The 27,848-nt window shown below is 38.3% G+C and overlaps 1 protein-coding gene across 1 annotated transcript in view; it reads right to left on the bottom strand.

The window, feature by feature from the left end:
• CNTLN (centlein) overlaps positions 1-27,848 on the bottom strand; it is a 133,158-nt gene that overhangs the window by 24,315 nt on the left and 80,995 nt on the right. The window contains exons 15-20 of the mRNA XM_053465893.1: positions 25,825-25,916; positions 21,789-22,327; positions 20,100-20,268; positions 18,898-18,976; positions 17,137-17,354; positions 5,348-5,551 (exon numbers count right to left, since the gene is read on the bottom strand). Coding sequence (XP_053321868.1) covers positions 5,348-5,551; positions 17,137-17,354; positions 18,898-18,976; positions 20,100-20,268; positions 21,789-22,327; positions 25,825-25,916 — 1,301 coding nt within the window. The remainder of the gene's footprint in view (positions 1-5,347; positions 5,552-17,136; positions 17,355-18,897; positions 18,977-20,099; positions 20,269-21,788; positions 22,328-25,824; positions 25,917-27,848) is intronic.

Genomic DNA, 27,848 nt, shown 5'->3' with positions numbered 1-27,848 from the left:
GCAACATGTTGAATTACTATGTGCTGTCTGCCTTCCAGCACTGAAGGGATTAAATGTACAATCACCCCATAAAACATGACTGTAAAGCTTTATAATACCACAAATATTAATCCATTTCTGTGTACCGTTACCCTAATAAATAATATCCATTCTGTACAAGCAGGAAATGTAGCCATTCGAGATACTAAAGAAATATACATTTCTAAAATTAACATTTCATTTTTATGGATTTATAAATATATCTATCTATCTATATATATATATATATAGTAAGCATACTCTATTAGCTGTAGATAAAGGCTGCTCTGTCTAATCGATAAGGCTATCCTTCATATCATCTGGAAATAATACACAAAAATAATTACCAGGGTCTGGAATTTCAAAAGGTTAAATAACAAAATTTCCTACTACAGGAAAATAGAGAAAAGTATTTTAATACACAATGTGTTAACCTATTAATTGACAAGAGCACTGTAGGCTCTCTCTGTATGATGATGTAGAAGCTAATATTAGAATATATTTAAAAATGTTAATTCTTTATACAATACATTTAAAAAAAAATAACTGGAGTTCAGGTTGACAAACTATTTGATTCAATATATCCTTGAATGACTATCACAACAAAGTCATAGTTGGCTGATTAGTACTAAAGAGCGGTCCTTGCGTTGTACATGTATGTAAAAAGTGCTCCCTGCACCGGTGTTAATTAGGGCAGGTAAGGATAATGCAGTGACATACTGCAAGTGGTAATAGGATATATTATATATGGATTGCGCCTGCAGCTCTATCAGATTAGAAACCGGCAGTTAGGGTGGCAGGCTGGGGGTCCTATAGCAAAAAAAAAAAAAAAAACCTCTAAATAAACCGATGTTCTGACCACTAATTTCCCCTTAGTAGAACAGCAACAGATTCCATGCTGGGGATACTTAAAGGGAATTATAAAATAATACATTTTATAATGATGTTCTTTTCCGAGACATAATAGGTTACATAAATCTCTAGGTTGACAAAAAGCCGAACTTTAAAAAATATGAACACAATCTAAAAACTAATATTACCTTGAATGACCTAGAATTTCCAAAATAGGCATCTTCCTTAAAAGCCCAGTACATCTATCTACATTTTATAAAAGGTCAGTACTGCACGGATGCTGTTTTTTTTTTTTACCACGTACATAGGTTAATAAATATATTTCAACTTGGTGTATGTATGCATGTATATTAGAAAAAGTGCAATAGCTAAAATGGACACTAAGATGTTTAAAAAAAAAAATCAAAATATAAGAGGTGACCCAAAGTCTTTACACAAAAGAACAAAAAAGGGTGGTTGCCATTCAAGAGCATCACTGTCTTTTCATAACGCTGTCCCCTTGGGCCAAAAAGAACAAAAATCCTTATCAGTGAATCAGACTGATCCCAACCAAAAAGTCAGCCCAGACCTAAAACAACAATTTCTCTAGAAGTTATGGGAAAAAAAACCCAGAAGAACGGAATTTTTTTACTATATGATGAACATGAATGAAAGCGTTAAGCTTACATTCATGTTCATCATATAGTAAAAAAAAATTATGCTATTTAGAATTATTCTACATATAGTATAAGGGTTATATTTGTGATATTATTTACAATATTATAAAAATGTAGATAACCTATAGACAGTGGCGGAACTACCGGGGTCGCAGGGGTCGCGACTGCGACCGGGCCCCGGTGGCAGGGGGGCCCAAGCCAAGGGGCCGCCCGAAATCGGGCCCCGGCGGCAAGGGGCCCCAAGGTCTATGAGTTATAGACGGCCGTAGAGGCCGCATAGGCCCAGTCAGGACCGGACTGACTGGGCCTATGCGGCCTCTACGGCCGTCTATAACTCAGGGCAAAAGGGGCACTTGCCCCTTAACCCTGCAGCAGCTGCTACCGGGCCCGCCACTCTAGGGGGCCCGGGCAACCCCCACGATTAATTCCGCGGGGGGCCGCTACTTACTGGCAGACGAGGATGCCGGGGGACGCAGGAATCCAACAGTCACGTGACGTACGTGACGTACGTCACATGACCCTGCTGCGCATCTGCTTCCCCCTATGCACTGAACAAGTTGGTCTGCGAGCGCCGAGCGGCACATACTTTTTACATCTTCGGTTGTTCAGGTAAGGGGAGGCTGCATGAAGGAGTATTTGAGATTGAGTGAGAGAATTAATGAATATCTGTGAAGGAGTGAGTGAATGAATGTTTGTGAATGAGTATATGTAAATGAGTATCTGAATGAGGGAATTAATGAGTATCAATGTATGAATATCTGAATGATTGAATGGATTATCTGTGAATTAGTGAGTAAATATTTGTGAATTAATATATGTGTGTGTGTGTGTGTGAGAGATAGCATGGATGTGTAAGGGGGGGGCAAAGATACCACAGTCAGGGTGTTTTGGTGGAAAGATGCCACAGGAGGGCTTTTATGGTGGCAAAGATGCCACAGGCGGGCTGTTATGGGGCCAAAGATGCCACAGGCGGGCTGTTATGGGGCCAAAAATGCCACAGGCGGGCTGTTATGGGGCCAAAGATGCCACAGGCGGGCTGTTATGGGGCCGAAGATGCCACAGGCGGGCTGTTTTGGTGGCAAAGATGCCACAGACGGGCTGTTTTGGTGGCAAAGATGCCACAGGAGGGCTGTTATGGGGCCAAAGATGCCAAAGGCGGGCTGTTATGGGGCCAAAGATGCCACAGGAGGGCTGTTACGGTGGCAAAGATGCCACAGGAGGGCTGTTATGGTGGCAAAGATGCCACAGGTGGGCTGTTATGGGGCCAAAGATGCCACAGGCGGGCTGTTATGGGGCCAAAGATGCCACAGGCGGGCTGTTTTGGTGGCAAAGATGCCACAGGCGGGCTGTTTTGGTGGCAAAGATGCCACAGGCGGGCTGTTTTGGGGCCAAAGATGCCACAGGAGTGCTGTTTTGGGGCCAAAGATGCCACAGGAGGGCTGTTTTGGGGCCAAAGATGCCACAGGAGGGCTGTTATGGTGGCAAAGATGCCACAGGCGGGCTGTTATGGGGCCAAAGATGCCACAGGCGGGCTGTTATGGGGCCAAAGATGCCACAGGCGGGCTGTTATGGTGGCAAAGATGCCACAGGAGGGCTGTTATGGTGGCAAAGATGCCACAGGAGGGCTGTTATGGTGGCAAAGATGCCACAGGCGGGCTGTTATGGGGCCAAAGATGCCACAGGCGGGCTGTTATGGGGCCAAAGATGCCACAGGAGGGCTGTTATGGTGGCAAAGATGCCACAGGAGGGCTGTTATGGGGCCAAAGATGCCACAGGCGGGCTGTTATGGGGCCAAAGATGCCACAGGCGGGGTGTTTTGGTGGCAAAGATGCCACAGGCGGGCTGTTTTGGTGGCAAAAATGCCACAGTCAGGCTGTTTTGGTGGAAAGATTATTTATGTATTCAAAGAAAAAGGGGCGCATGTACAAAAAGGGCCCTATGTACATGCGCCCCTTTTTCTTTGATTATGCCTTTGAACATGCGCCCCTTTTTCTTTGATTTTTTTACAGAAATGATTCAATATGTAAATTGAATTTGTTGAAAAAAAATTGTTGGGTAAAAATCATGTTTTTTTGGGGGGGTGGGGGGCCCTTAACAGATTCTCGCACCCGGGCCCTGAGGGGTCTAGTTACGCCCCTGCCTATAGAAAACTATAGCCAATAATTATATGTTATATATTTTCTATTCCGATTTGATTTAAGCAATATTAAATGCAGTACTGCATACAGTAATGCAGGTTAGCACTGACAAACATCTGGTTTGATCTCATTTTGTCCCCATAAACTTCCTTTACCTTCAGACCTGGAGGCCACCATTGTTGTCAGCTGAGTGATACTCAGAGTGCCTTTCTCTGCCCAAACACCACAGTGAGCCGATTCTTTATGGCAACGCTACTGGCCGGGGGATTAACAGTGAGCCACAAGCAGTATGAATTGGATTCAGGGTTCTCATTTGTAGGGCACATAAAAATAGCTAATATACAGCTAATAAGCTAGAAAAGCAGCACAATATTATTGAAACCATATTGTTTAAATGATTTTGGTAATAAGAAATAGTAGATGATCCCCTTTAAGAGACCTGACACTGTGACTGTCTCCTTTGGTTTCTGTCTTCCTGGAACATTACGAAGGCTTCCATAAAGCAGGGGTGGAAAGGTAGCTCTCCAGCTGGGGTTAATCTCCACGTGAAGCTTCACCTTCTGGAATGTGTCTGTTCTGGAAAGTCTTTCCCTAGGTTGAGTTTTTCCCCTCTTACTTGCAGTCATGTCTTGTTACCATTGTAACATGTAATAGCATGTAATAGCAATACCACTTTTATTATAGGTATTCGTGTTGGAAGTCTAGGGAAAAGAAAACCTCTAACGTCTTGAAGTCCAAGTTCATATTAAGACGATCATTAACTAATGCTATAGTACAATCGTTTTATAATAATGCCTCTGTTGCCAAAACTTCCCACAGGGATCACAGAAAGTCAGTTCTCTTTTGACCATGATAATGTAGTAGGTTCATATTCCCTCTGAACTTGCCTGACTTCCCAAAATACCAGTGTTAATTATACACTAAAATAAACGATCGGCAGCAGTCTGACACATAGTTGGACCCATCTAATTCTTTATCCCGTACATTGCACGGGCAATTTGGCAGTATTCACGGAAAGAAGTGAAAGACTGGGATGCTTTCATAATAACGAGAACATATGTTTAAAGGGACAAAAGTAACAGGGATCATGTGTGTTGCAGCAATCAATGAGCCAGCTTAAGATCAAAACTAAACTTGAAAGATTCTGAAACCTGAAAGCTTTTGCAGCAAGAAAAGAAGAAGAAAAACCACTAGATCAAAACTACAACCTTACTAGTGACCCCATCACATGTAAGAGCTTCTGTCCAATAATTCCCTTCACGTCAGCTTTTTCTTTCTACTGTTGTCAGCTGTCCTTCGGAACCTTTAGTGCCGGTTTGAAGAGTAAGTGAACGGCTCTTTAACATATTGACACGACTAAAAGATCACAGATTTCACAGCAGCATGCACGACGTGAGTACAGAAAACAGTACAGCCTCCCTCCTGAGGCTAATGTCCCAGCTCTGTTGCTATGGGCTAAGGCCTTGTTATCATGAACTTTTTTTTAAGGACAGGGGTTCAATTTGACTTTATTATGTTCTATCCCCTCTGACATTTCATCTACTAATGAATCAGTTTATGGATTATAGTTTAAGTGACACCCCACTGTGACTCAAAGGGTTAAACATTGACACAACAGCTCCCATGGCCTATAACCTTTTGACACACAAACATTTCACTGTGTAAGACAATATTTATTTCTACCTTTAGCTTATTCTGGAGCTGCTTCATCTCTATCTCTGTACTCTTTGATGGAGTTAATGGCGTGTCTGGAGACTGGTCCGAGGTCACAGGGCTCAGCAATTCCAAGGATCTTTTGGCTAGGGCCAGCTGTTCCTTCATCTGCTCTGCAGTTCTTTCCAAAGATTCCTTTTCCCGCTGAAATTCAGTGAGGTCTGTAGACAGTTTCTAGTATCCACAAGGGAGGGAAAAAATGTTAAAAACTTTACAAAATACACATTTTGAGAAGTAAAGTTTATCGTTAATGATATTTTCGTATCCGTCACTTAACCCAATGCAGATGTCTGCTTTGGCCTACTTATTTTTCCCCAGAACAGTTGCTTCTTATGGTTCAGTAATTGTCCATATTGGCTTTTTAATGCTATCTAGCAGGAACACCTGAATGAACATGAACACACATGGCAGAAGCAGCATAGTTAAAGAATCAATGTTTTAATAGCACGCTTACTTGCTTTGACATTGCAACTTGTAAAACATAATGTAATTGTATAATCACACAAACAGAAGTGTAACTTATTGCTTTATTTTATTGCATCACATGATCTAGACATCATTCATTTATTAGCTACAAAGTTACCTTTAAGATGGCTACAAAATAATAGCATTGTTAACTTTCCAGGGCATTTTCACCTCCAACCTCTCCAGTTTCTTATACTCTTCTAGTTTCCATTATAACGCCATTACCCCATAGTTACATTTCGATCCCACCTCTAACCCCTCTCATTATTAAATACTGTTTCCTATTGATGACATCTCCTCAAATCCTGTTCCCACACAAGTTACTCAATGCTCTCAGTAAAGTAACACTTCAATTAAAAATCATATGATCAGTAACCTCATGCCCATTACCTGTAGTGGCGTGCAATACTGCACATGGTGACTCCAGCATTTCTGCCGGGGCAAATCAGCAACTCGGGCTCCATTGCTTTCCAGGCCCTAAAGCCAGAGGATCAGTGCCCCCCCCCCCGGCATAGGGGTACTACACTTGATCTTAGCCAAAAGTCCGAGAAGTTTTGAATATATGTGTTACTCCACTAACTCCCAACCTCCCCTTATAACCACATATGAATTAATATTTACTAATAACTTTGTATTAAAACCTAGTTTGAGAAACACCGTGTTTGGGTTCTTGTAGCTTTTATTATTATGTCAGTAAAATAAGAAGGTGAATAGAGAGAGGCCATTGCAATAAAGAGATGAAAGTGTAAATTGTACGTTTTTTATTGCAATTTTTCTTTAAAATAATGTATTTTTTATCCGATTAATCGATTAATCGACAAAATAATCGGCCAACTAATCGATTATTAAAATAATCGTTAGTTGCAGCCCTAATATATATATATATATATATATATATATACATACATACACATACACATACACACACACAAACACACACATATATATATATATATATATATACACATACACATACACACACATACATACATACACACTAACACACGTATATATTCACTATATGTCTATTATAAAAACATAATTTTAATTAATAATTCAAGTGTTTTCAAAACCTACAATAGCAAAGAAATGGACCAGCTCTGCAGAATGAGTTTACCCTTTAACAAATCATTGTGTATTTTCAAAAACATGTTTTTAGGTGTCCTTTTTATATAGGTCTTTTAGAGGATAAATAAAAATTGAGCAGCTGTAATAATAATATCTTGTTGGACAGCCTTTTGCCACACTCTCCATAACCTTGACTGGGAATTGATGCTCTTAATAGGTAAAAGCCAAGCTGGAAGAGGATACAATAACAGATGCTAGTTGTTTAATTTCCCGAGTAGGACCTACCAAGTTCCATAGCAGCCAAAGTACTTTCACGAACGTAAATGCTGTGTTCAATTAACAGAAAACTCTTATTAGATGTAAAATCAAACTTACAACAATGCAAGTGAAGATGAAAACAGTTAAGTCATCATTGATAGGGGCTGACTGGTGGATTAATGTGAACTATAAATTAGTCACCCAGAACACATGTAGCAGTATAAATATAAATTTCTTCAAGCGCATAGTACACCGCCTCATACATTCTAAGATATAAACCAGTTATTATGAAAGCACTTTATGATGTGGCTTAACTCCTTTTTATATGTTGAACCACTAGATATTGCATTCTTCTATAGAATATATTGTCTACTGGACTAGTAAGGCGATTTCTAGTTTGGTTACCTGGTGAAATAACGTGAATATATCTAAGACTGTTCAGCTATGGGAACCAGTTGCTTGACTACATTTCTACGAAATGCAATATTTTTATTCATATAAACAATTATCCTCAGCATAATGACCATGCGTGCCGATTAGTTATTTTAAGGTCTAGGAAGATGGCAGGAAGTGGGCATAATCTGGGTATGGAATGAGGACGTAACCATATAACCCTCCGCATTCCGAAGTTGAAGGTTCAGCCCTATTCAGAGAGCTACTGCAACACATACCGCTACATGCATTATTATACAGGTCATAACACACCAATGTATTTGTGGGGCCGGTCCTTCCTTTGATGTAACTTACACATGTTTATTCGGAACAATGGGGCGTACTGTTTTACATCTTTAGTACGAGGAGTAATTTCAAGAATTGAACAACATGTTATCCAATGCCAGAGCTCAGCCCTCCTTGCAGCAGAAGCTCACTGAGGAGCTGTGATGAAGTCAGTGAGTTGAATCACACAAAAAATCTCTATTGCTAAAAAAATATTTACCTGCTTTACACCTACAGCACAGCTCTTAAAACAACTCTACTCACTCTAATTAAGGCTGTCCTTCGCCATTCTATTTATGTAGCCAGATCACCGTGAAAGGAGGTAGTGCTCTCCCTCCACTTTTCTGTAGCTTTTACAGATTTCTACATTCACTTTGAACACATCTGCATAATGGTCTCAGGACTCACCCACAAAAAGAAATAAAAAAATAGATTTTCCAAAAGGCTAAACCTCTTTTTTCATTTTGGATGCCAAGAAGCACTTAGCACCTATTGAGAAAACCCCCACTGTACTGTCTTTATATTCAAAGGTACACAGTATTTACATCCTCTCGAGGTACAAAGTATGTCTGAGTACAATCTTTATGCTACTTTTTTTTTTCGGAAAAGGTGGAAATGCACAAGAGGTAGTGTCTTTATTTTAAATTTACCACTGTAACGTATTGGAGAAGTAGAGAAGTAGCAAAAATATATTTTGTATTAGAAATAAGACTATCATGTACTCTCCCACTTACTATGCTGCATTTCACAAATACATGAAGAATTGGAAACATCATTCATAATGCAGATCTTGCCTTAATCTCAGACTTTTTGCTGGCAACAGTTTATCATCATATGACACAATAGTAGGCACTTGAAAGGCACTAAAAAGTTTTCTGTGTTGTCTTTATGTGATTAAATGTAGAGATGCACCGATATATCGGTGGCTGAAATATATCGGCCGAAAAAGGGCATTATCGGCAAAATGCCGAAATAAAAAAAAGGCGGAAAATAATTGTACGCAGGGGCCAGGCTGCTTACCTGTGCGTTGGCCGCACCATGTGCGAGCAGCGTCTCTTGTAACAGGAGAAGCAGGAACCAGCTGAGTCACATGAATGCACGTCACATGACTCTGGTTCATTCCTTCTTCCTCCCCTAGGGGGTGGGGCAAGAGAAGTTGTTCGCAAAACACAGAGGGAAGCAGCAGGACCCTGCAAACGTCTGTGAATGAGAGATCTGCAGTTCAAATAAGTGGGTGGGGGAGGGTATATGAGCAATCATGCATGATTAAGGGAATTAATATGAGTATATGAGTGAATGAGTGTGTGTGTGTGATAGCATGGATGTGTAAATGTGTGGGGGGGGATAGCATGGCATAGGGAGGCTGTAATCACACTCCTATCATGCCCAGGTTCCAGCATGTCAATCATAGATATATATCTAAGTAATATTGTTATTGGTTTATTTTTGTTACAAGTAACACACCAAAATTGGACAGAAAAATTCAAATTCAATAACAATATTAATATATATATATATATATATATATATATATATGATAGCTAACAGCAATCAGACTCCTATCATGCCCAGACAACCAGTACATGCTAGAACCTGGGCTTGATAGAAGTGTGATTGCTGTTAATCATATATATATTTATAATGCTATTGATTTTTTTTTGTCCAATTTTGGTGTGTTACTTATTTTTAATAAAAGTGTGGTTATTTTTTTAATTTATTTTTAAACGTGGGGGTGTCATTTTCGGTTTCGGCCAAGTAAATGCTGAATTTTCTGTTTCAGTACAGAATTTTCATTTTGGTGCACCCCTAAAATGTTCAGAAGAAGCTAACTGGAACAACACCTTCAAGAACACCTTGAAAATGAATTAGGGGTTCTTTAAAATGTCTTTGCTAAGGTGTGTGTCTTAGTACAACTCTGTATTACTGGTACTTTATCTTATCTGTGGCCAAAGTGTTGAAAAGTTCAGACTCTTAACAGAGACGGGCTTTGAAGACTTTTTGATACAAGCTCTGGATGCTGGGGTATATCATTCATTCATTACAACTTTTCCCAATTTTCTAGCAGATTCTCCCAATCACTCATGAAAAAAAGCTGTTCCCTGTCAAATGAACTTATTAGCAGCCCACAGTAGCTTTCAAAAAATGTTAAGCAAATGACCATAATATAAAGGATTTTACTCTATGCGTTAGCTACTTGTTTGACTTCAGTAGCCTTTAGAGACCATTAAGAACGCTTTGGCTAATTGGCCATTGGTAGATTCATTCTCCTTTTACTCTAACATCACTATTTTAACATCCTTTGCACTTTGTCAGTACAGTGTATGAATGACACAATAATAGTGTGCATGCATAATAAAGAGAAATAAAAAAGTTAAATTAGCATTTTCAAGTTTCTCTTTTCATACATCGTGTCAGACCAAAAAAAAACTTTTTTAAACCGTCGACGGAGAACTTTTTTTTACTTTAATCAGTTTGATACTGACAACTTATTGATGTGACGTTTTCTAATTATTCCTAATTGCCTATCAAATATTTTCTTTTACATTTGAAATATAGTTGTCTCATAGTGATAAATGGAGCTGTGGTATTCTCGTTAAATACAGGGATGACATCTGAGGTGGGCTATGTTATTATGGGGTCATCTTAAATATGGTCTGCAATTAGCATATCGCCTTTGAGAAATGTCCAAGAATTTAAAAATGCTGTCATCGAGTGCCTAAATTAGTAATAAAATATCAGTTTCTATCAGGAAAAAAAATCTGTATATCCTGATGTACGATGAATTTAAATCTACTTCCAAATTATAAGATCCTTAGAGTACATATTAAATAAAAACTATATATTACAAATTCTGTATAGTACATACAGAGACCAGGTGTGAAAAGCCTATTAGGATCTGTTTACTTATCAAAACATACCTGAATATCCACTAATTGACTAACAAAATGGGTATATACTCCCAAGAGATGCAGGATTTAGAATCAACTGGAGAGCTTTCCTTGCATGCACACTGAACAGAACCCACCCTTCAGGATTTGCTAAGGTACCGCGAGAGCTGACTGGTGGTCAATGTATCACATCCAAGGAGAAGTGTACAGCCAAATCCCTCCATCTGTAGCACGGGGACATCATGAAAATGTAAAGGAACCACTCGGCTATCATACGCATCAAGGTACAATGGCTGGAGTGTCCCATTAACATGTGGTTGTCATCAATATGCCAATGGCTGGAGTGTCCCTTTAGTAAGTCAATTTATTTCCATTCCTTGCATTTGCCCACTACCCACACACATTTAGAAAGTGTGCCAGAACCAGCAACAATCACCAACTAAATAGGAGAGAGGATCAGGCAGATCATGGCAACACAAAGTAAAAAGGTATCTAGTCCCATGGCATGCACGCAAGATCTATTGTTTAATATGTATATTGCTTTTTTACTCTGTAAGTAACATTACATACATTTACTGTAATTAACTGCAGAAAAAGGAATATTTAGGAAATCTGACATATCTGTTTTTAAGGATGTTTGCAGTTATTCAAATCATGGCTCACATAATAAAACACCACTTTTCCAGTAAAAGTCACTGATGCCATAGAGCTGCTGACACTGATTTTGTGAGGACGCTTTATGTTACAAAACACAAACAAGAAGACCACACCGTGGTGGTCACAATTACCCAGTCTGGTTTAAGATGTGAGTATAAAGTGCTGACATAACATGACAGTCCGAGAGGGTGTGATGGTTCCCTCTCTAGATCTAACTGAAAGCATTGACATTCCATTAACAAATAACCTTGTCTCGACACGATGATAGGATGCAGGATTATGGCAGTCACGTCCCTCTCCACGTGGATACTGGTCTCACAAGCTATTTCGTGCACAGATTACCCTGCGAACATGATCCGAGTGACATTTCACAAATTCTTGGATAAATGTTGCTACACTCTGCCAGCAGACAGGCAGACTGTGTCATGCACAGATCAATAATAGCGCTGGGTTTTATCAGCTTCAAAATAAAACAGTGCGTTATCTGGCAAAAGCCACGGCCCTAGAGGATCTGACATATATAAATGGAATGACCTATAAAGCAGGTCTACTACACAAACCGTGCAGGTATATCACAAGATATCACAAGGATGCTTTTAAAGGGTCTTTCCGTATTAGATACGGTCATTTCAAAATCCAATTACTATTCGCTGGTTAAGAATGAATGAAAAAGATAAAATAGAGCAAACCCCAATTTCAACCTGTGCCAACACACATATTGGAATTATCTGCTTATGATTGTCATGTACTTTATCATTCTGAATCTTGTCAATAAACGGAGATTTGACATAAAAACCCAATTTCTAATTTAGAAATATTTTTAAATTTAAAATGAAGTCCTTTTATTTTATTGGCACTTTTCATGTTTAAATATGCTTCTTAAAATACTTTGAGAAAGGAGTACGCAAAGGGTTTTCAGGTTCATTATTAGAAGTATTCAATGTATATTCAGAGAGGCTGCCTTATTTTACCTTCTTTTATCACGAACTGAATATCACTGGGAACAACTATTTGTATAGAAGGATTAGAAGAAGTAGTAAAAGAATGTAAAAGTTAACTCCTTGGAGTATCTCACAGAACTAATGTACTCTGTTCGTGAGGGTAAGGATATTAAAATAAATACCACTTAAATTCAGTGGTTTGCATGTTAGATCTTCTGGCTACCAAGGAAGTCAGACAGTTCAACATTCTTGAGTAGGCCAATTACACCTACACCATCCTCAGACAAAGTGTTAGACAAAGCAAAGCAAGGGATTAAGAAGTGAAGGTGGCAAAAGGATACACCTGATCAACGAAGCCTGCCCAGAATTCTTACACCTTCCAAATGCCTCATTAGGGTGATCGGTAGGTATTTCTTAAAGTTTTCCCAAAAATATCTTAACCTTTCGCCGTCCCTAAAGTCTCAAAGGCAAAACTAACAAAGGATGTGTTAACATGAATGCTAAATAAACCCTTACTGTATAGCTATTGAAAAACACTGAAGTCCATTAACAAGACTAGCCAAAAATCAGTCCTTGAGGGCTGTGGATAGGCCAGGAATTGTGTGCATGCCTGGATTGACCATCCGGTACACTGGGAAAAAGCCCAGTGGGCCACTGGCTGTCAGGACCACAAAGTCAATCGATCTGCTGCCCCAGGAGCAGAGTGGGTGCTGCAATGTGCGGTCACCGGCTGGATTTGCCCATACGGTATGTAAGCATAAAAATGTAGAGTGCAGCCACGCATATCAACAACCGTCGGCTGTACTAATATCACCAGGCAGCTGCCGGCCTTAAAGTGCCAGGGTAGCAGTGTTGTTGCCAGTTAGGCCCTGGCTGTGTGTATTTTGTGTGTCTTAAGTGCTTTTATGGAATTAACATAGATAGAAGGTTCCTTAAAGGACAGAAACAGGTTGAAAGTTAATTTTCTTGCATTACTTTAGTGCTGCATACTTTCCTGTCTGACATCAATGATAACCATTATGAAAGGACACAAACTTCTTCTAATACGGCATTCTGCTAAACTTAAGAATGGCAAAAATATTACTCCAATACATGACTGTGGTGAAAAGACCAAGCAAGGATTTACAAAGAACATTATATGGTTTCTGAGTAGAGAATAGCATGTAGTATCACTTACCTACAATAGGGACGTAAAATCCTGCAGACGCAGGAACTATAACTGAAAAACGCAGTATAACCACAGTTTGGTTCATGAACAAACTGCACTAGACCACAAAGTATTGTGGTGAAAAAATATTTGTGTGATTCCTCCAGTAAAGTTTAATTTATAATTCATTTTTTTTTTATAAAGAAAGTACTGTATACGCCACCAAATGTCTATTGAAAAAAATGTAACTTTATTTTACATGATATGTACATGATATGTTTTGGTGAATGCCTATCGAAGTTGCAAAAACAATAATCAGATTGAGGTATTTATAAATAAAATAATGTTTTGGTTTTTTTTATTTCTTAAAACATACCATGTTTAGATTATCACTAACCAAGATCTAAGAGTACATGAACAACCTTACTATGTACTTGGGATGATCATCTACATTACACTCCTTTATGTTCCTCTCTGTACCAGCCTGTTTGAGTATAGTATAGTATAGTAGGTTGAAAAAAGACTTCAGTCCATCAACTTCAACCTTTTACACATACCTAGTTCTAAAGTTCCAAAGTTCTAAAGTTGATCCAAAAGAAGGCAACCCCCCACTTTTGGAAATTACCAATTATGCCACAACAGGGATGCCACCAAATGTCTATTGAAGCACATAGTGAGTCTTAGCATTATTCCACCAAACCATCCTTAAACTGTGAGTATGATGAACTTTATGGCATATCTAATGCTATGAGGGAAGAATAAAAAAACACCATATAGAGGAAAAAATATGTTAATATCTTTCAACATAACCTTCTAATAACCAAATAGTTCTGGTATGAAGGCATTTCTTTTATTGAGTCTTCATTCTTATTTTTCTAATCACTTAACCACAAAATAATCCAATAGATATCAACATGAGTGTAATTATAAAGTATTTAAAAACAAAACACTGTTGGTGAGGCTGCATGAGAAACTAAGTCGTCCCTTTAAGGAGATGCTTTATGTTGTTCATGAAGTCTTGGCAAAGTTGGGATGAGAAGAAGGGAGAGAACTTGAGGACAGGGAACCGATTAGGTAATATTAGTTCTGCCCCTTATGCCACTGATCTCAGCTTCTTTGGGGGGAAAAACTGCTCTTCAGCTTTAAACTCTCCAAATCAATGGCACTGAACGAAAGACAAAAAATAAATCACAAGATATAGGATAGGAAATCACAAGAACAGTTGCAGGCCCTTTTGCTACAAATACTTTCTCCGTGCCAAGAGAGCGAGAGGCACGATTTCCTTAAGATGTTCACTAAAACGATAAAGCATATACAATTTCTTAAGATTACAAAAAATATATTTTAAAATAAACAAAAGGTTTCAATGGGCACCAGATGTTGGCCATCCATCAGGTTGAACGAACTACAAACTGTGTCTCAAAACTTGCCGAATATTTATAAATCTCTCATCTCCATGTGATTGTGTCCTGCGGGACTGTTTGTGGATTAAAAAGTACCGACCGCAAAAACATCTGTCTTTGTCTGTAAAGTTTCAGTTGCTGCCAACAGAGCAATCTTTTGGGGATCAACAAGAAAGGATGAATCAAAGATGAGGCGGAAGATTATGCTGCTCCAAATAAAGTGTGTCATGGTTCACAGAATGCCTTGCTTCTTGCCCAGGTTATTGAAAAGGGGAATAGGTTCACTATAAAGGTAAAAAAAAGTTCAGAAAACCACCTTAGTGAGGTACATTTGCGTGAACCGATATTTGTCCCTTGTATGACTGTCTGTATTGTCTAATTTCACAGTGCCTTTGATCAGACCACTGTGCAAATTATTATATATATAGAGGGAGAACAAATGACGGTAAAGTTTGATCTAATTGATCTACTAGGTAATCAAACATGTGATAACTTATTACCACCGCCTTGTAAACGCAACGCATTGAAGAAGATTATTAGGTTCGAGTTTTTAATGGTGATCATGCCTAATTTAAGCAGGTCCAAGGGATCTGGGCAAGCAATTGACTCATGGCAGAGAAACAAAATGTAAAACACAAATGCTGGTCTACAGTTAAAGCACCTGTTCTGCAAGAGTCCAGAAGCAATGATCTATGGAACGATAAGTCAAAAGCGAAACCTTTTGAGCGATGTGGACTCTGCATCAGATAATTCTGCAGGAGAATGTCAGGCCATTTGTTACCTGAAGTGCAACCGGGCCATGCAGCAACACAACTACCATGAACACTCATACAAGTCTAGATTAGAGTTTTAAAAACAAGATTGATACGTTTTTGGAACAACCTACTCAGAAGTTCCTGAATATCATGTTTTCAGAATCTGTCAACAATAAGCCACAATGCTAAAATCAGATTTGAGAGGGTGAAGGTTTGCTCTTCAATGCAACCTGCATTTGGAGATCTCAAGAAAGGATAAAAAAAAACTGTGTTCTTTTAAGGAGCAGAGAGAGTAAAGGTATGTTTCCATTTTGCATAAGCCCATCAGGTATCAGCTGACCTTCAGAACATGAGTTATACTTCAGGAGATACACCTCAAAACTACAAAAGGAAATTAAAAGTTTTCAAACTTTAAAAAAAAGATGCGCTTTCACCTACTAAACACTTTTGTAACCAGATACATCATTAGGAACATCATCCCAAGTTCTGGTAAATGCTCAAATTCCTTCAAGAATGAATCCTTCAATCGTGTAAAACTTTGCACCACTCATATTTTTGGCTAGGAATACTTGTCATGTGACAGAAACGTAGGCACTGATTATTTCTTTCCACATTATTAAAAGTTTCTGTATTGCTCTGTGCAATTCTCCGTTAACAAATGATTTCTCTCTTGATCAAGCTCCTTCAATTTTCAACAGCGAGCTGGATAAGAAGGCTTGGCACCTGGTCTTTTGTTTTTACATTGGCTAAAATGTGTATGTTTATACTTCTATTATATTAATTGGTAACCTGCAATCAAACATATATGTCCAATGTCTCTCAAAATGTATTTTAGATAAAAGTTAAATTCACAACTTTCTTATCAAGAATTTCTACAGGACTATAAATAAATTGACTTTTTTCTTAAACAGGTCAATACAGACTGGTAATTGTCAGTTTAGTGTTATTTTTAGAACAAAAGGTATGAATTAAATAAATATGCAGAGTCAGAATAGACAATATTCTAAATTACCTGTTCTTTGTGAACTGTTTTGATTTTTTTTTTCAGTGTCCCAGCGGTTATATCCTGCTGGTGTACACTTTGCTGATTAAGCATTTGATGGCAGACGCCACACCAGAGTGAATAATAGTTAGTAGTGTTAATGGAAGTGCTGATTTCAGCTTGCCATCAATAGACGGAACAGCTGGCCAGTGTAGCAGACTTGTCATGGAAAGAGAACTCTTCTACTGACTTATACACAGAGAGAACAGGTGCCCAAATATAGTAAAATAATGGCAAACACCTTCTGATAAACGTGATATCCTATATTAAAAGAAAATGAAAGCGACATAATAAATGCAAGCAAAACTACAAATTACACCGGAAAGGCTTTATTGATGGGTTTAGTGTCCTATCCAAGCAGAACGATTATTTCAGTAATAATCATCTTGTTACGAGCTAAGCAAAGAAAATTCCTTACCTTTGCCATCTGCTTGCTGATCTGAAGTCTTTGGTGCGCCAGATGTAGTTCAGCTGCTAGCTTTATCTTCTCTTCTTTAAACTGTTTGACAGCAGCAGTAGCGGCCTGCTTTCCCTTTTGCAATACAGACACTTGATGTTGCAGAGACACCACTCTTTGTCGCAACGATGCCAGGGAGGGTTTGAAAGGGACAACATGGCTTCTCCCGTCTCTTCGTACTGAATATAGAGAATGATCACACAACACAAAATTCACATGACAACGTTAGAACGCGTTTTTGTCTGCAGTTACACTGTTATAACACACACATTATATATATATATATATATATATATATATATATACACATACACCAATAAATAAAGGCATACGGGAAAAGCGCATACATGCCATAAGTAATACCTTGTATGTTGTAAGCTAAAAAAAAAACAAAAAAAAAACATGCTGGTGTCAAATCTGCCTTAGGTACAAAAACCATCACTCCAATGTCCATCTCCAAAGAGATATATGTACACATAAATGTTAGTTGGCAGAAAATGCATGGTTGCAGCAGTAAACTCAGAAATTCACTACACCCCAACCATCTTGTACATGAAATAAAAGTTTTGCTAGTTCACCTATGCACGCCATAGCTGTAAGTATGCTTTCATGGAGAACAGATCCAATAGCAATAGGGTGTCAACAAAGCATGAGAAATATGCAAATAGAAATATATTATAAGAAAATGATTTCTTGAGCTATTACTACCATAGAAAACTTTTCTTTTAACCCTTAAATAATAGGAGAGGTATCTGTTGAAAAAATCTAAAATGTTTACTTGTTAACAGAGGCATTTTGTATGTGCTTACAAATAATAAGACTTAAGACTTTAAGTCTTGACAGCTAAGGAATGGGTTAACACTTGAAAATGACATTATTTTCCTAAAATGTGATTTGAATATTTAAATAGAAATCCACGGTCACTTGTAAATGTAAGCTTTGTGAAATATTAACTGAAAAATAAATCATTAATTATCTACTATATTAAAGACAGATTTGGTGCACATACTGTACTGTGCTTTAGGTCACACGCCTTGTTTAAGGAGTTAATCTTGGTGGGGGGGGGCTGTAATCAGTACACTATGCTACATGTTCTAATGTGCATCACAATGATAACTGACTATCAAGCACCCTTTTCAATACTCAGTACCAAGTACTTCAATAGTAACATTTCAATAATTCTCCAGATATTTTCGTTTTTATGGGTCTATACCACGCGAATAAAGAATGGACAAGGTACACATATCCTCGCTGACCATTTTATGAGAGATCTGTAAACATCTGCCTGGCCAACCTACGGTAAAGCACAGACTGCATAAGCGACAAGAGTGCCCGGATTTTGATGTCCTCTGAACCCTTAAGTATGATGGGTTTAAGAGAAAAACACACATGAAGCTTTGGCTGAGACATGGGGAAAGATACCCATGCCCTCCAATGACAAACCTTACCGCCGACTGTCCCTTAACAGGTAGTTAGCTAGAAGGTATAACTTACGTAGTTCTAAAGACCTTATTTCATATCATAACACTAAGCGCTCTATTGTTTCTATAAAGTTACAATACTCTGGTTTGTGTGTCTCTTAAGCTCTGTGCTTTCCTGTTTCAGGGTTTACACATAGCAACAGGTAAGATGAGTACCTGGCCTGCCATTACCTTCCTTATTCAGGAAATCGTACAATGTTTTACCATGCCAACTAATAGGGAAATAAGGCAAAACACTTACCTTTTACTGAAGACGGGTGGTACGTGGATACCAGGTGACATTTTTTAGTACATATTTTCTTTGCACCTTTGAGATTTGCCTGCAAGGATGGTAAAGGGTAAATAAACAACACTCGCAGAGTAATATGTTAAACAACATGCCAAGCTTCAGTACATAGAGGGCCATTATCACACACACAGATAAAATTCTGAAGAACCCATCTCCAGAAGGATATTGCCTTACTGGAGAGTGTTTAGAGGAGGGCTATTAAAATGGTGTATGGTTTGACAATAGACTAAGGGATCTCAATATGTATACCTTGGAGATGAGAACAGAGAGGGGAAATACTTAAAAGGGTTATATTTCAGTGGAGAAATTATAGAACAAGAGGTCATTATCTAAAACTAGAGAGTCTTTGATGTAATGTAAGAAAGGTATGTAATGGGAAGACTAAATGGGCCAAGTGGTTCTTATCTGCTGTCAATTCTAACACTGGCGTTTACAAACCTGGCTATTCAATTCAGCTTTATCAGCGTTGAGCTGAGATACATCTGGTTAGAGAAGAATCATTAAAAGTCATTCACAATGATATTGTACAGGGTCGCAATTTGGTCCAAGAAAATTCGGGAGGGCAGCAGATGGTATAATTTTTGCTGTTTGGGTAAATTTGAGGTTTTATAGAGTTGGTCGGAAGACGTTACTGTGAAGTCTGGGTTGCTTTTACCATAACATATGCATTATTGATTTAAATCTTTACATCTCTGTTTTTGTAATGTATGGTTTAACCACACTTAACGTAACATGTTATGTGATTCAAGTAGACTTTAATTTATAGTAACACATAGCATTGGAATATAGACATTACATCAGAGAAAAATAAGTATACATAGCTATCAATGCAAGAAAGTTATCTCTGTCATTAGGTTAAATATCCACGATATGATCAAAGGTATGTGTAAACCTCACCATCACATCTATATGAGCTTGTTGAACATCCTGTTCCAAAACCATGGGTATTAATATGAAGCTGTATATGTCTATGGAGATGGCTGCCTTTGTGCTTGTTTTTATACACCTGTTAGCAATGGGCTTGATTGGCCTACACACTTTTGGTCATTTCATGTAGTTGGTGCAAAATAGAACTTAGCAAGCATCTCCTGAACTCAGTAACAGTGGGAACATTCAATATTTACATTGGTGCAGAAAGAACCCCATATACATACTTTGACATGGTGAATCTCTCTAGGGACAGTTTTCCTCCAACCCTTGTCAGTAAAGTCATCACCGGTGCTTTCGTCCACTGTATTACATTCATCTGAAGACGACTGTGCTGTCTCAGTAGAAGTTACATTCACATGTTCCAAACTCTCTGAAGTTTCTGGTTCAGAGTCACTAAATATTAAAACAGAGACCATTTTATCATAATATGCACCCCCATATTTTTTCACAACATTGTCTTATAAAATCATACCACATGAGGTTCTAAAAGAAACGGGCACTGTAACATTTCAGAAAGATTCCAAAGTTGATCATTCATCTCAGACGTGCTCAGCTCAACTCAAATGAACCACTATATCTTCTCATAATCATACCTGGGAACTCGCCAGGTTTTGCCCAGAGAGTCTGGGTGAAGCACAGCTTCTCCGGGTCACCATGGAGAAACTCTGGATCACAGGAGTGGCGCACTCTACTCCCAGGATGCACCTGCATGTTCCCAGGTATGCTCATAACCATGAACATTTAATGTGCTCCTCTAGTTATCTGGATTTAAATACATGCAGAGCTACTGTCCAACATGCGGTAGGCCAAATCTTGTTCCAAAAGCACATGGTTGATGCAAAAAACCCTCTCACATTGTAGTCCATTTTACTGCATGCAAATTGGTATGCCTTTCCTGCTGGTGTTGAAGCAGGCAGCATAAGTATGAGTCTTTAAAGTGGGAGGAAATGGTTCTTATATACCGTAAAATTCTATGGTTTTATGCATAATGTCATGGCATCACCTTAACGCCTATAAGCTCAACATTCATGTATACTTGCAGGCAGCAGATGCACATAAGAAAAAATAACAAAAAACTAAACACGTAAAAGCAGAGGAGACTAAGTTATAAACAACTTTCAAACCAGCACATCAACCATGGTAAAAAAAAATAAACAAAAACAAGCTAACAATAAAACAATGTAGTAAGGTTTCATTCTGTTTCCTTTACTTTCTTTATAACTACTGAAATGCTACACGCTGCATTGTGGAAGCTTTGGGAGAGTTGGCTTTTGGAGCGATAAAAAAAGAAGCTACCCCTCCTAGGGAAGAAAACGCACTTTAAGCCATGTTCAATTAAAGATGCTACAATGACTGTGCATAAAACATACATGAAATAATTAGTGTGGATGGTTCTTAATTTAAAGGATGTTAAACAGCTTGTAGACATCTGGTAGCAAGTCGAAATGGGTCATTTAAAATTTATCTAACTAAATTAAGAGGGGAAAATATGGCTTTTCCTCCCGGATCGGCATGTCACAAGATAACTAAACGGACTTAGTAGGCTTGCCTGGGAATCCTTAGCTGTCAGTGGTGAATATGCAAAGGGCCAGCAAATTAAATCAACCTGCCAAACTGTCAATTTCAAGCCTCATGAATGCAAGAAAATAGCATCACTGGAAGAAATCAAGCATCGCCTTCTTTTGGGCTTGCTGGCACCTATTCAACTGCGCGTACAGTTGTGGCTAATTTTGCATGCAAATTTCAGTCAATAAGCTCTGAACAAGACCTCCCAAGATATTTCAAAGGATCTGACAGCATTTTTTTTCCCCGTGAATACTAAATCGACAGTAGTTAAAATTCAATCTCCATTTGCCGGTGTTTTGCATATGCACAATGTCCCCTCCACAGAGTTGAGTTAATGAGAGCCGTACCTGTCTTCACTCACATCCTCCCAGCCGTCTTTGCTGAAGTTCTCAAACACGGTGCTCATAGCCTTGATGGATTGATTAAGGAAAGCTTGGTGACGTCTCAGGGAGATTTTCTTGGCTGCTCTATGTTTAACCTTGGTTCCTGCTTCCTTGTTAATGCCTTGCTTGCTGTTCCGTTGCCTAGAAGTTAGAGAATTCGCTGCTTCGGCCTGCTCCAGCGCACACTTCAGGCTCTGCACTTGTTTCAACAGATCCCTTTTTTCATTTCTCAGCTTTCTACTTCCCGCCAACTGTCTCTTCAGAGATGCCACTTCTCTGTTTAGCTCGTCGTTCTTCACCTCTAATGCCTCTCTAACTTGATTTGACTCTAGATTTTTAGCAATTAATTCCTCTGTCTTCTTGTCTCTTGCTTCTGCATCTTTTCGAAGGTGTCTGCAGGATGCTTTCAGGGAATTTTTCTCTTTGGTTAACTCTTCATTTGCTACTTCCAATTTCCTTGATTCTATCTCTAGTTCAGCCAGCTTCCTGTCCAAATAGCATACCTGCAACACAAGCAAGACGTGTAAACAAAAAAACATTATAAAAAGATAAAGGTTATAACTATATACTAATTAGCGTTATGTTACCTAAAAGCAAACATGTCAACTTCCTGCCACTGAAACCGTAAACGATAAATTGATGGATTGGCGATATAAATGGGAAAAGCAAGTGAAAAGTCAAAATTGGTGTGGATAATAAAGGAAAAAGCAAGGGATGGGGTTAGGAAGAATGACTTGTATTTGAGTTCTATTACTGTCATCATTTTACTGATATTAGACATGTTACACTGCTTCATCATAATCAATAGCAGTAACGATAAACCAGCTCATCAGCTATACCAGCTACATGGAAGAAAATGCGTTCGGTATTCTATACCCCTAAAAACGAAGACACTTTGGGGTCTAGTCAATAAAGGGGGAGTTTCAAAAGAATTGTGGTTTTAACTCTCTCACTTCACTATTTATAATTTATAAACAGGCAAGATTCTCCAGAATGAAGGACTAAGCTGGCTTTGTGTAATGCATAATATAATGGAGACATTGAAGAATTCTCACTTAACAGCACATAGTAATGTTTTACTGACCCCTTAAACCCCGCCCCCACACAATAACAGAAATATTTACACACACATTCACACAAACTTACTCCCTCACACTAACACACATACATACTAACACACACACCATCACGTTAACACATACTCACACTAACACACATTAATATGTTAACACACAGGTGCATATGGACATTCATGCTCATACACACACCTATAGATACACTCTCACTCTTACATACATGCATGCATACTCCCTCCTTTACCATCCCAGCCTCGCACATCCTCACAAGAAAAACTCACTAAAATATAATGAAAATGTCCACGTTCATCACAACTTACCCACTGTGTAACATTGTTTTTTTATTTACATGTGTGTATTTACAAACTATGGGTTTTGTACTTGTGTGTTCAGTGTATGGCAAACCCTAATGAAGAACATTCCTCTTGGAGTAGTACAGAAGAAATCGGCAAACGGCTCATGTACATCTACAAAAATTACAATACTTAAATAATACTAATAATACAAACAATTTTGGTATACGTAAATCTCCTTCATAAGGACAGATCTCAAAAAAATTAAATAAAAATCAGGACTATTCATTTTTGTGGTCAGAACAGTTTATAACTGGCATGACACAAATCATATCTAGTGTGTGCTATTGACAAAAAAAACAACAAATGGAAAATAGGAAGAAATCATTGATGCCCATGAATTATACCGTTACAGACAAAATCTCATGAAATTTAATGACAGTGTACCCATCAACATGATGAAAATCATTAATACTCAAAACTGTCCCCTTAAGCTATTAATATTGTGAATGTAAATGTTTTCTTGTTCCTTATGCATAATGTTATACACAGCAAGTCAGTCAAAATGATTAAAATGAAATAGAACATGCCTACTGGGCTTAAACCCTTTCCAAGCAATGTGGCATTTTACATCTGCAGAGATGAAAATTTATACCTGGCAAATGAAATTAGAGCTGCGAGCCAGAGAGGATAACCTAGAACAAACTGGGTGACATTACAAATCTGAGCACTCAAATTATTTCAATTACTCACTCCACCTTAAGATAAATGAATGTGAACACTTCCTGTTCCGTGCGTTATTATTTTAACATGATGTTTGTCATTCCGTAATAACGAGATGACAGCATTCATTACTTGGCCATATGGCATTTGTTAGAAGTACAAGCAATCAAATCATTTGCTCTAAATTATCACACTTCTACAACTTAATCCGCCGTCAAAGGATAGGGCACTGGATGGGAGCTGGGGCAGCTAATTAGTCTCTTTTAAGAAAGCGTTCACTGTAGAGCGTTCAAGGACATCTTTTAGTATTTTATAACGAAATGACAAACACTATACATACCAGTACACTCACATGTATGTACATAGATACATTTCAGAATATTCGGAATATATATCTATATCTTCCCAAATCATTTTCATATCATATCCCAGACCTCTTAAGGACCGGGTGCAGCAAGCTAAGGAGACTAAGGGGAGATTTCCCTTTTAAATGACCCATTCAGCTGTGCCACACCTAGGAGCTAGTGCAACCTCATGGACCTGCTGTCCTAGGCCTAGTTAGCCTGGGCTAGAATATACTGCTGCTTACACATACTTGTCTATCGGCAGGCAGGCAGACAGGCGCTAAAACAGGATATCTAATTTAAAACAGGGTGTTGTACAAACATACAGCTAATAATGCAACATAATTTAGCTTGTATAAAAACTTAAAATATAAATAAGAAAACAGGGCTCTGTCTACAGAATTTTTTTTCCCCAAAAAGCATATTAAAGGAGAGGGGTAGTGCCTGCAATCGGCCTCCAATATGACTATAATGAAAATAGGGCTGCAGTGCCCCTAAGTAATTTAAACTGTCAAAAAATGGATATTAAAGCTTTGAGCGCACCAAATGTCTTTACAAGGGCTGCTTCACCTATTCTCCAGAACTTGACACATTTATAACTGTATGCAGCATTATAAACATTCAGAGTCCCACGGAATGCCTGAACCCCTTACAGAAATAATTCTTTAATCATGTAACACATTGCATCATTCATTACTTTTTCAGGTAATGTGACAAAAAAACAGAGGCTGTTGCTATAGAAACTGAAAAAGTTTTCTGTGCTTTTTTGTGTGATCACAATTTTAGAGGAAAGAACAAAGTAGGCAATCTGCTACGGTGCATTAGTTTAGCATGCTAGCGAGTACAAAAACTGCATGACAGCAGCTGTTACTTAAGCACAAATCTGATGAAGGGACCTCTGAGGTCCCGAAAGCTCATGTAACTTTACTTTTATTGTTGGCCTAATAAAAAGCTATAAACTTTGACTAAGGACTCCATGCTAAAAGCGCAATTAACATTTAGCCTAGGTAGAACGTAACGTTAAGATATCTCTAACAAAGGATTTACTGTTACGTTTGCAGCCTCTGCAGAAATAGGATAGACCCCAACATGCTACTGACTTCTCTCCTTCTTTTAGGTTGCTCAGTTCGCAACTCATTACATACCGTTTGGGTTCTGTAAGTGGTAGACAGGAAAACGGTTCGGAAAGCCTTCATCTTATCAAATCCTATAACCATTCATCTAAACGTATTCCTCCTCGCTTATTTCACAACTACAAAACTTAAGGCCGGCATCTGAAGGTTAATGTAACAGTTCCTAAATGTCAGCGAGTTCTTCACTATACCTACATATATCACGTGATGAATAGAACATATATTTTGAGCCATTTCTAGAATTTATCATATATAACAACTCCAGCAACTATAATGACAGTACCAGGAAACAGTCCCCAAATGTATTCTTATATTTTAATTGGTAAAGTAGCAAATCAAACATTGGTTCCTAAGACATTTGTTACCTTAAGCTAAAGGTATAATACAGAAAATGAAAGTTGTCCACACGACTGTGCTACACATGGGCATACCTTCTTCAATGTCCGCTGCAAAGTCTCATCCGTATTTTTCTTTGGGGTACTATTTCTGACACCTTCGTCTCTGTTAAGTCTGAAAAGCAGTTCTGGAACAAAGGGGGAAAAAATAATAGTTTCCAAAAAAACAAAAGCGTCGACTCTCCTGGCTGACCCGCAATGAAATGTTTGTCATTTCCACAATTTTTTTTGGTCTCTGCTTTACCTAGTCTGTGAATAAATTGATCTATTTTCTCGTCAAAATTTTGGACAGTCTCGCAGCACTGACCTCTTTTCAAAGTCTAGTGTCATAAAATTACAAAGTCTTTGGAACATCACAGTGATTTCCTTTCTTTTGTTACACAGCACGAACTATACAAAGGTACAATAAATTTGCAGGTTAAAGATACTGTACTTTTATTCCTGTTTTCATTCTTTTATAGACTGTACCGTCTTTTGCCTTGAAAGCAAAATCCAACACCTTTTTATCTATAGTCTCAGCCAAGTTTTGTTCTCCAGGTCTCGTTCCCCTGCTAGGAGGATCAGAGTGATTGGCGAACAAAGCAAACAGTAACAGAATTAGGATGGAGTAAAACTTTAAACCTCTTTATCCCCCATTCTTAGTGAATATATACACCTCAGAAATCTCTCTAAATTATGGCTTTGGTGTGAAATCACAATGATTAAGAAAAGTTGGAACCATAATACACTCTTCGATTAAGTGACTAGTGCAGATGAGGATAGAAAAACTCACAAGCGCAACAAGTAGTCTTGGGATGTTCTAGGAATTATTTCATTATTCAATTATTTAAGACCAACATATTAGAAAAAAACTACTTTAAATAGCAAACAGGCAAACAGCTGAGCATTGTGCATCAATTATAGGACACTATAAGTTCTAGTTATACTCTCATGCATGCTAGTCCACCTTACGTCCAATGTTTATAGACAACATGCCTGAGAGAGGCTGGGACTGGCCATCAGACTAGTAAATGCCCCGGTATTGCACATTTGCCCAGGGCTGACATTTAAAATGTAATGGCTGGTTTCTCATTGACCTTATGCCATTGTTATGCAAGCTAGGAGAACTGATGGACTAAGGAGTGGTTTTCTTTAAAAGGTGTGTTTTGCTGTTGGAATCTGGACTATTGGTAAGTGGGAATGCAACTTGACTGAAGATAGCTGTTGCTGTGTCTAGGTATTGCTCAAACAAGAGCAAGGAATGTGTCATTTACCCTAGCAGACTGTGGTTACTAAAATATCCTTGACAAAATCCTGACATCAAAAAGGAAGTTGTGACAGTGGGCAAAAAAAGGAAATGTAAGGTGCAAAAAGTGGTTTATCCCCAAGACTGCATTAGCAAGGGATGGGGGTATAAACGGCATAGTTAATTCAGTTAGCCCCCCCCCCTTACCCCACCATGCATGATGTAGGGGAAGAGGGAATTTTTCACCTCCCTGCAGTTGTTTCTATTGTTTTGTGAGTTACAGACATTCCCTCGCATGTCCTCATCTGTTGCTCGCAAAATTTAAAGCTGCATGTCCTTGCAAACAACTCAGATTACTGTATTTGCAAGTCGTTTTGTTAGTGTTTGCCTGCCAGCTGAAGTTGGGTCTGGACAGTTGAGTTAACCCTTAACTTGACTAACCTACACCCAACAGAGAGATATGTATATACTTTTTAATTTTTGCAACAATGCTCATTATGTTTTACAGTGTTCTTGGTACATATACAATTATGCAAGATCATTTGAAATACATTTCTTTTCTCCTTGGCTATTCACATATTCATTACTGTGAGCCATATGAAGGATTTATGGCCCCAAGGACCACAACATCTTTATTTGTCTTGAGATTATATACCATAAAGAGAATTGAGCTACATGCAGGAAAATCAAGTAACTAAACCTATTAACTTCACACATAATTATTACAGGAATACATTATCTGACCAGCTTGGGCATGCAAGCTTCCTCAAAGGATTTGAACAGCAGCTTGGAAAATACAAGAAGGCAAAGCACAAAAAATGGCCAGTGCATCCTG

This window comes from Spea bombifrons, chromosome 1, assembly GCF_027358695.1.
Source record: "Spea bombifrons isolate aSpeBom1 chromosome 1, aSpeBom1.2.pri, whole genome shotgun sequence".
NCBI lineage: Eukaryota > Metazoa > Chordata > Amphibia > Anura > Pelobatidae > Spea > Spea bombifrons.
The sequence above is the reverse complement of the archived record's forward strand: the minus strand, read 5'-3'. Positions and strand labels throughout refer to the sequence as shown.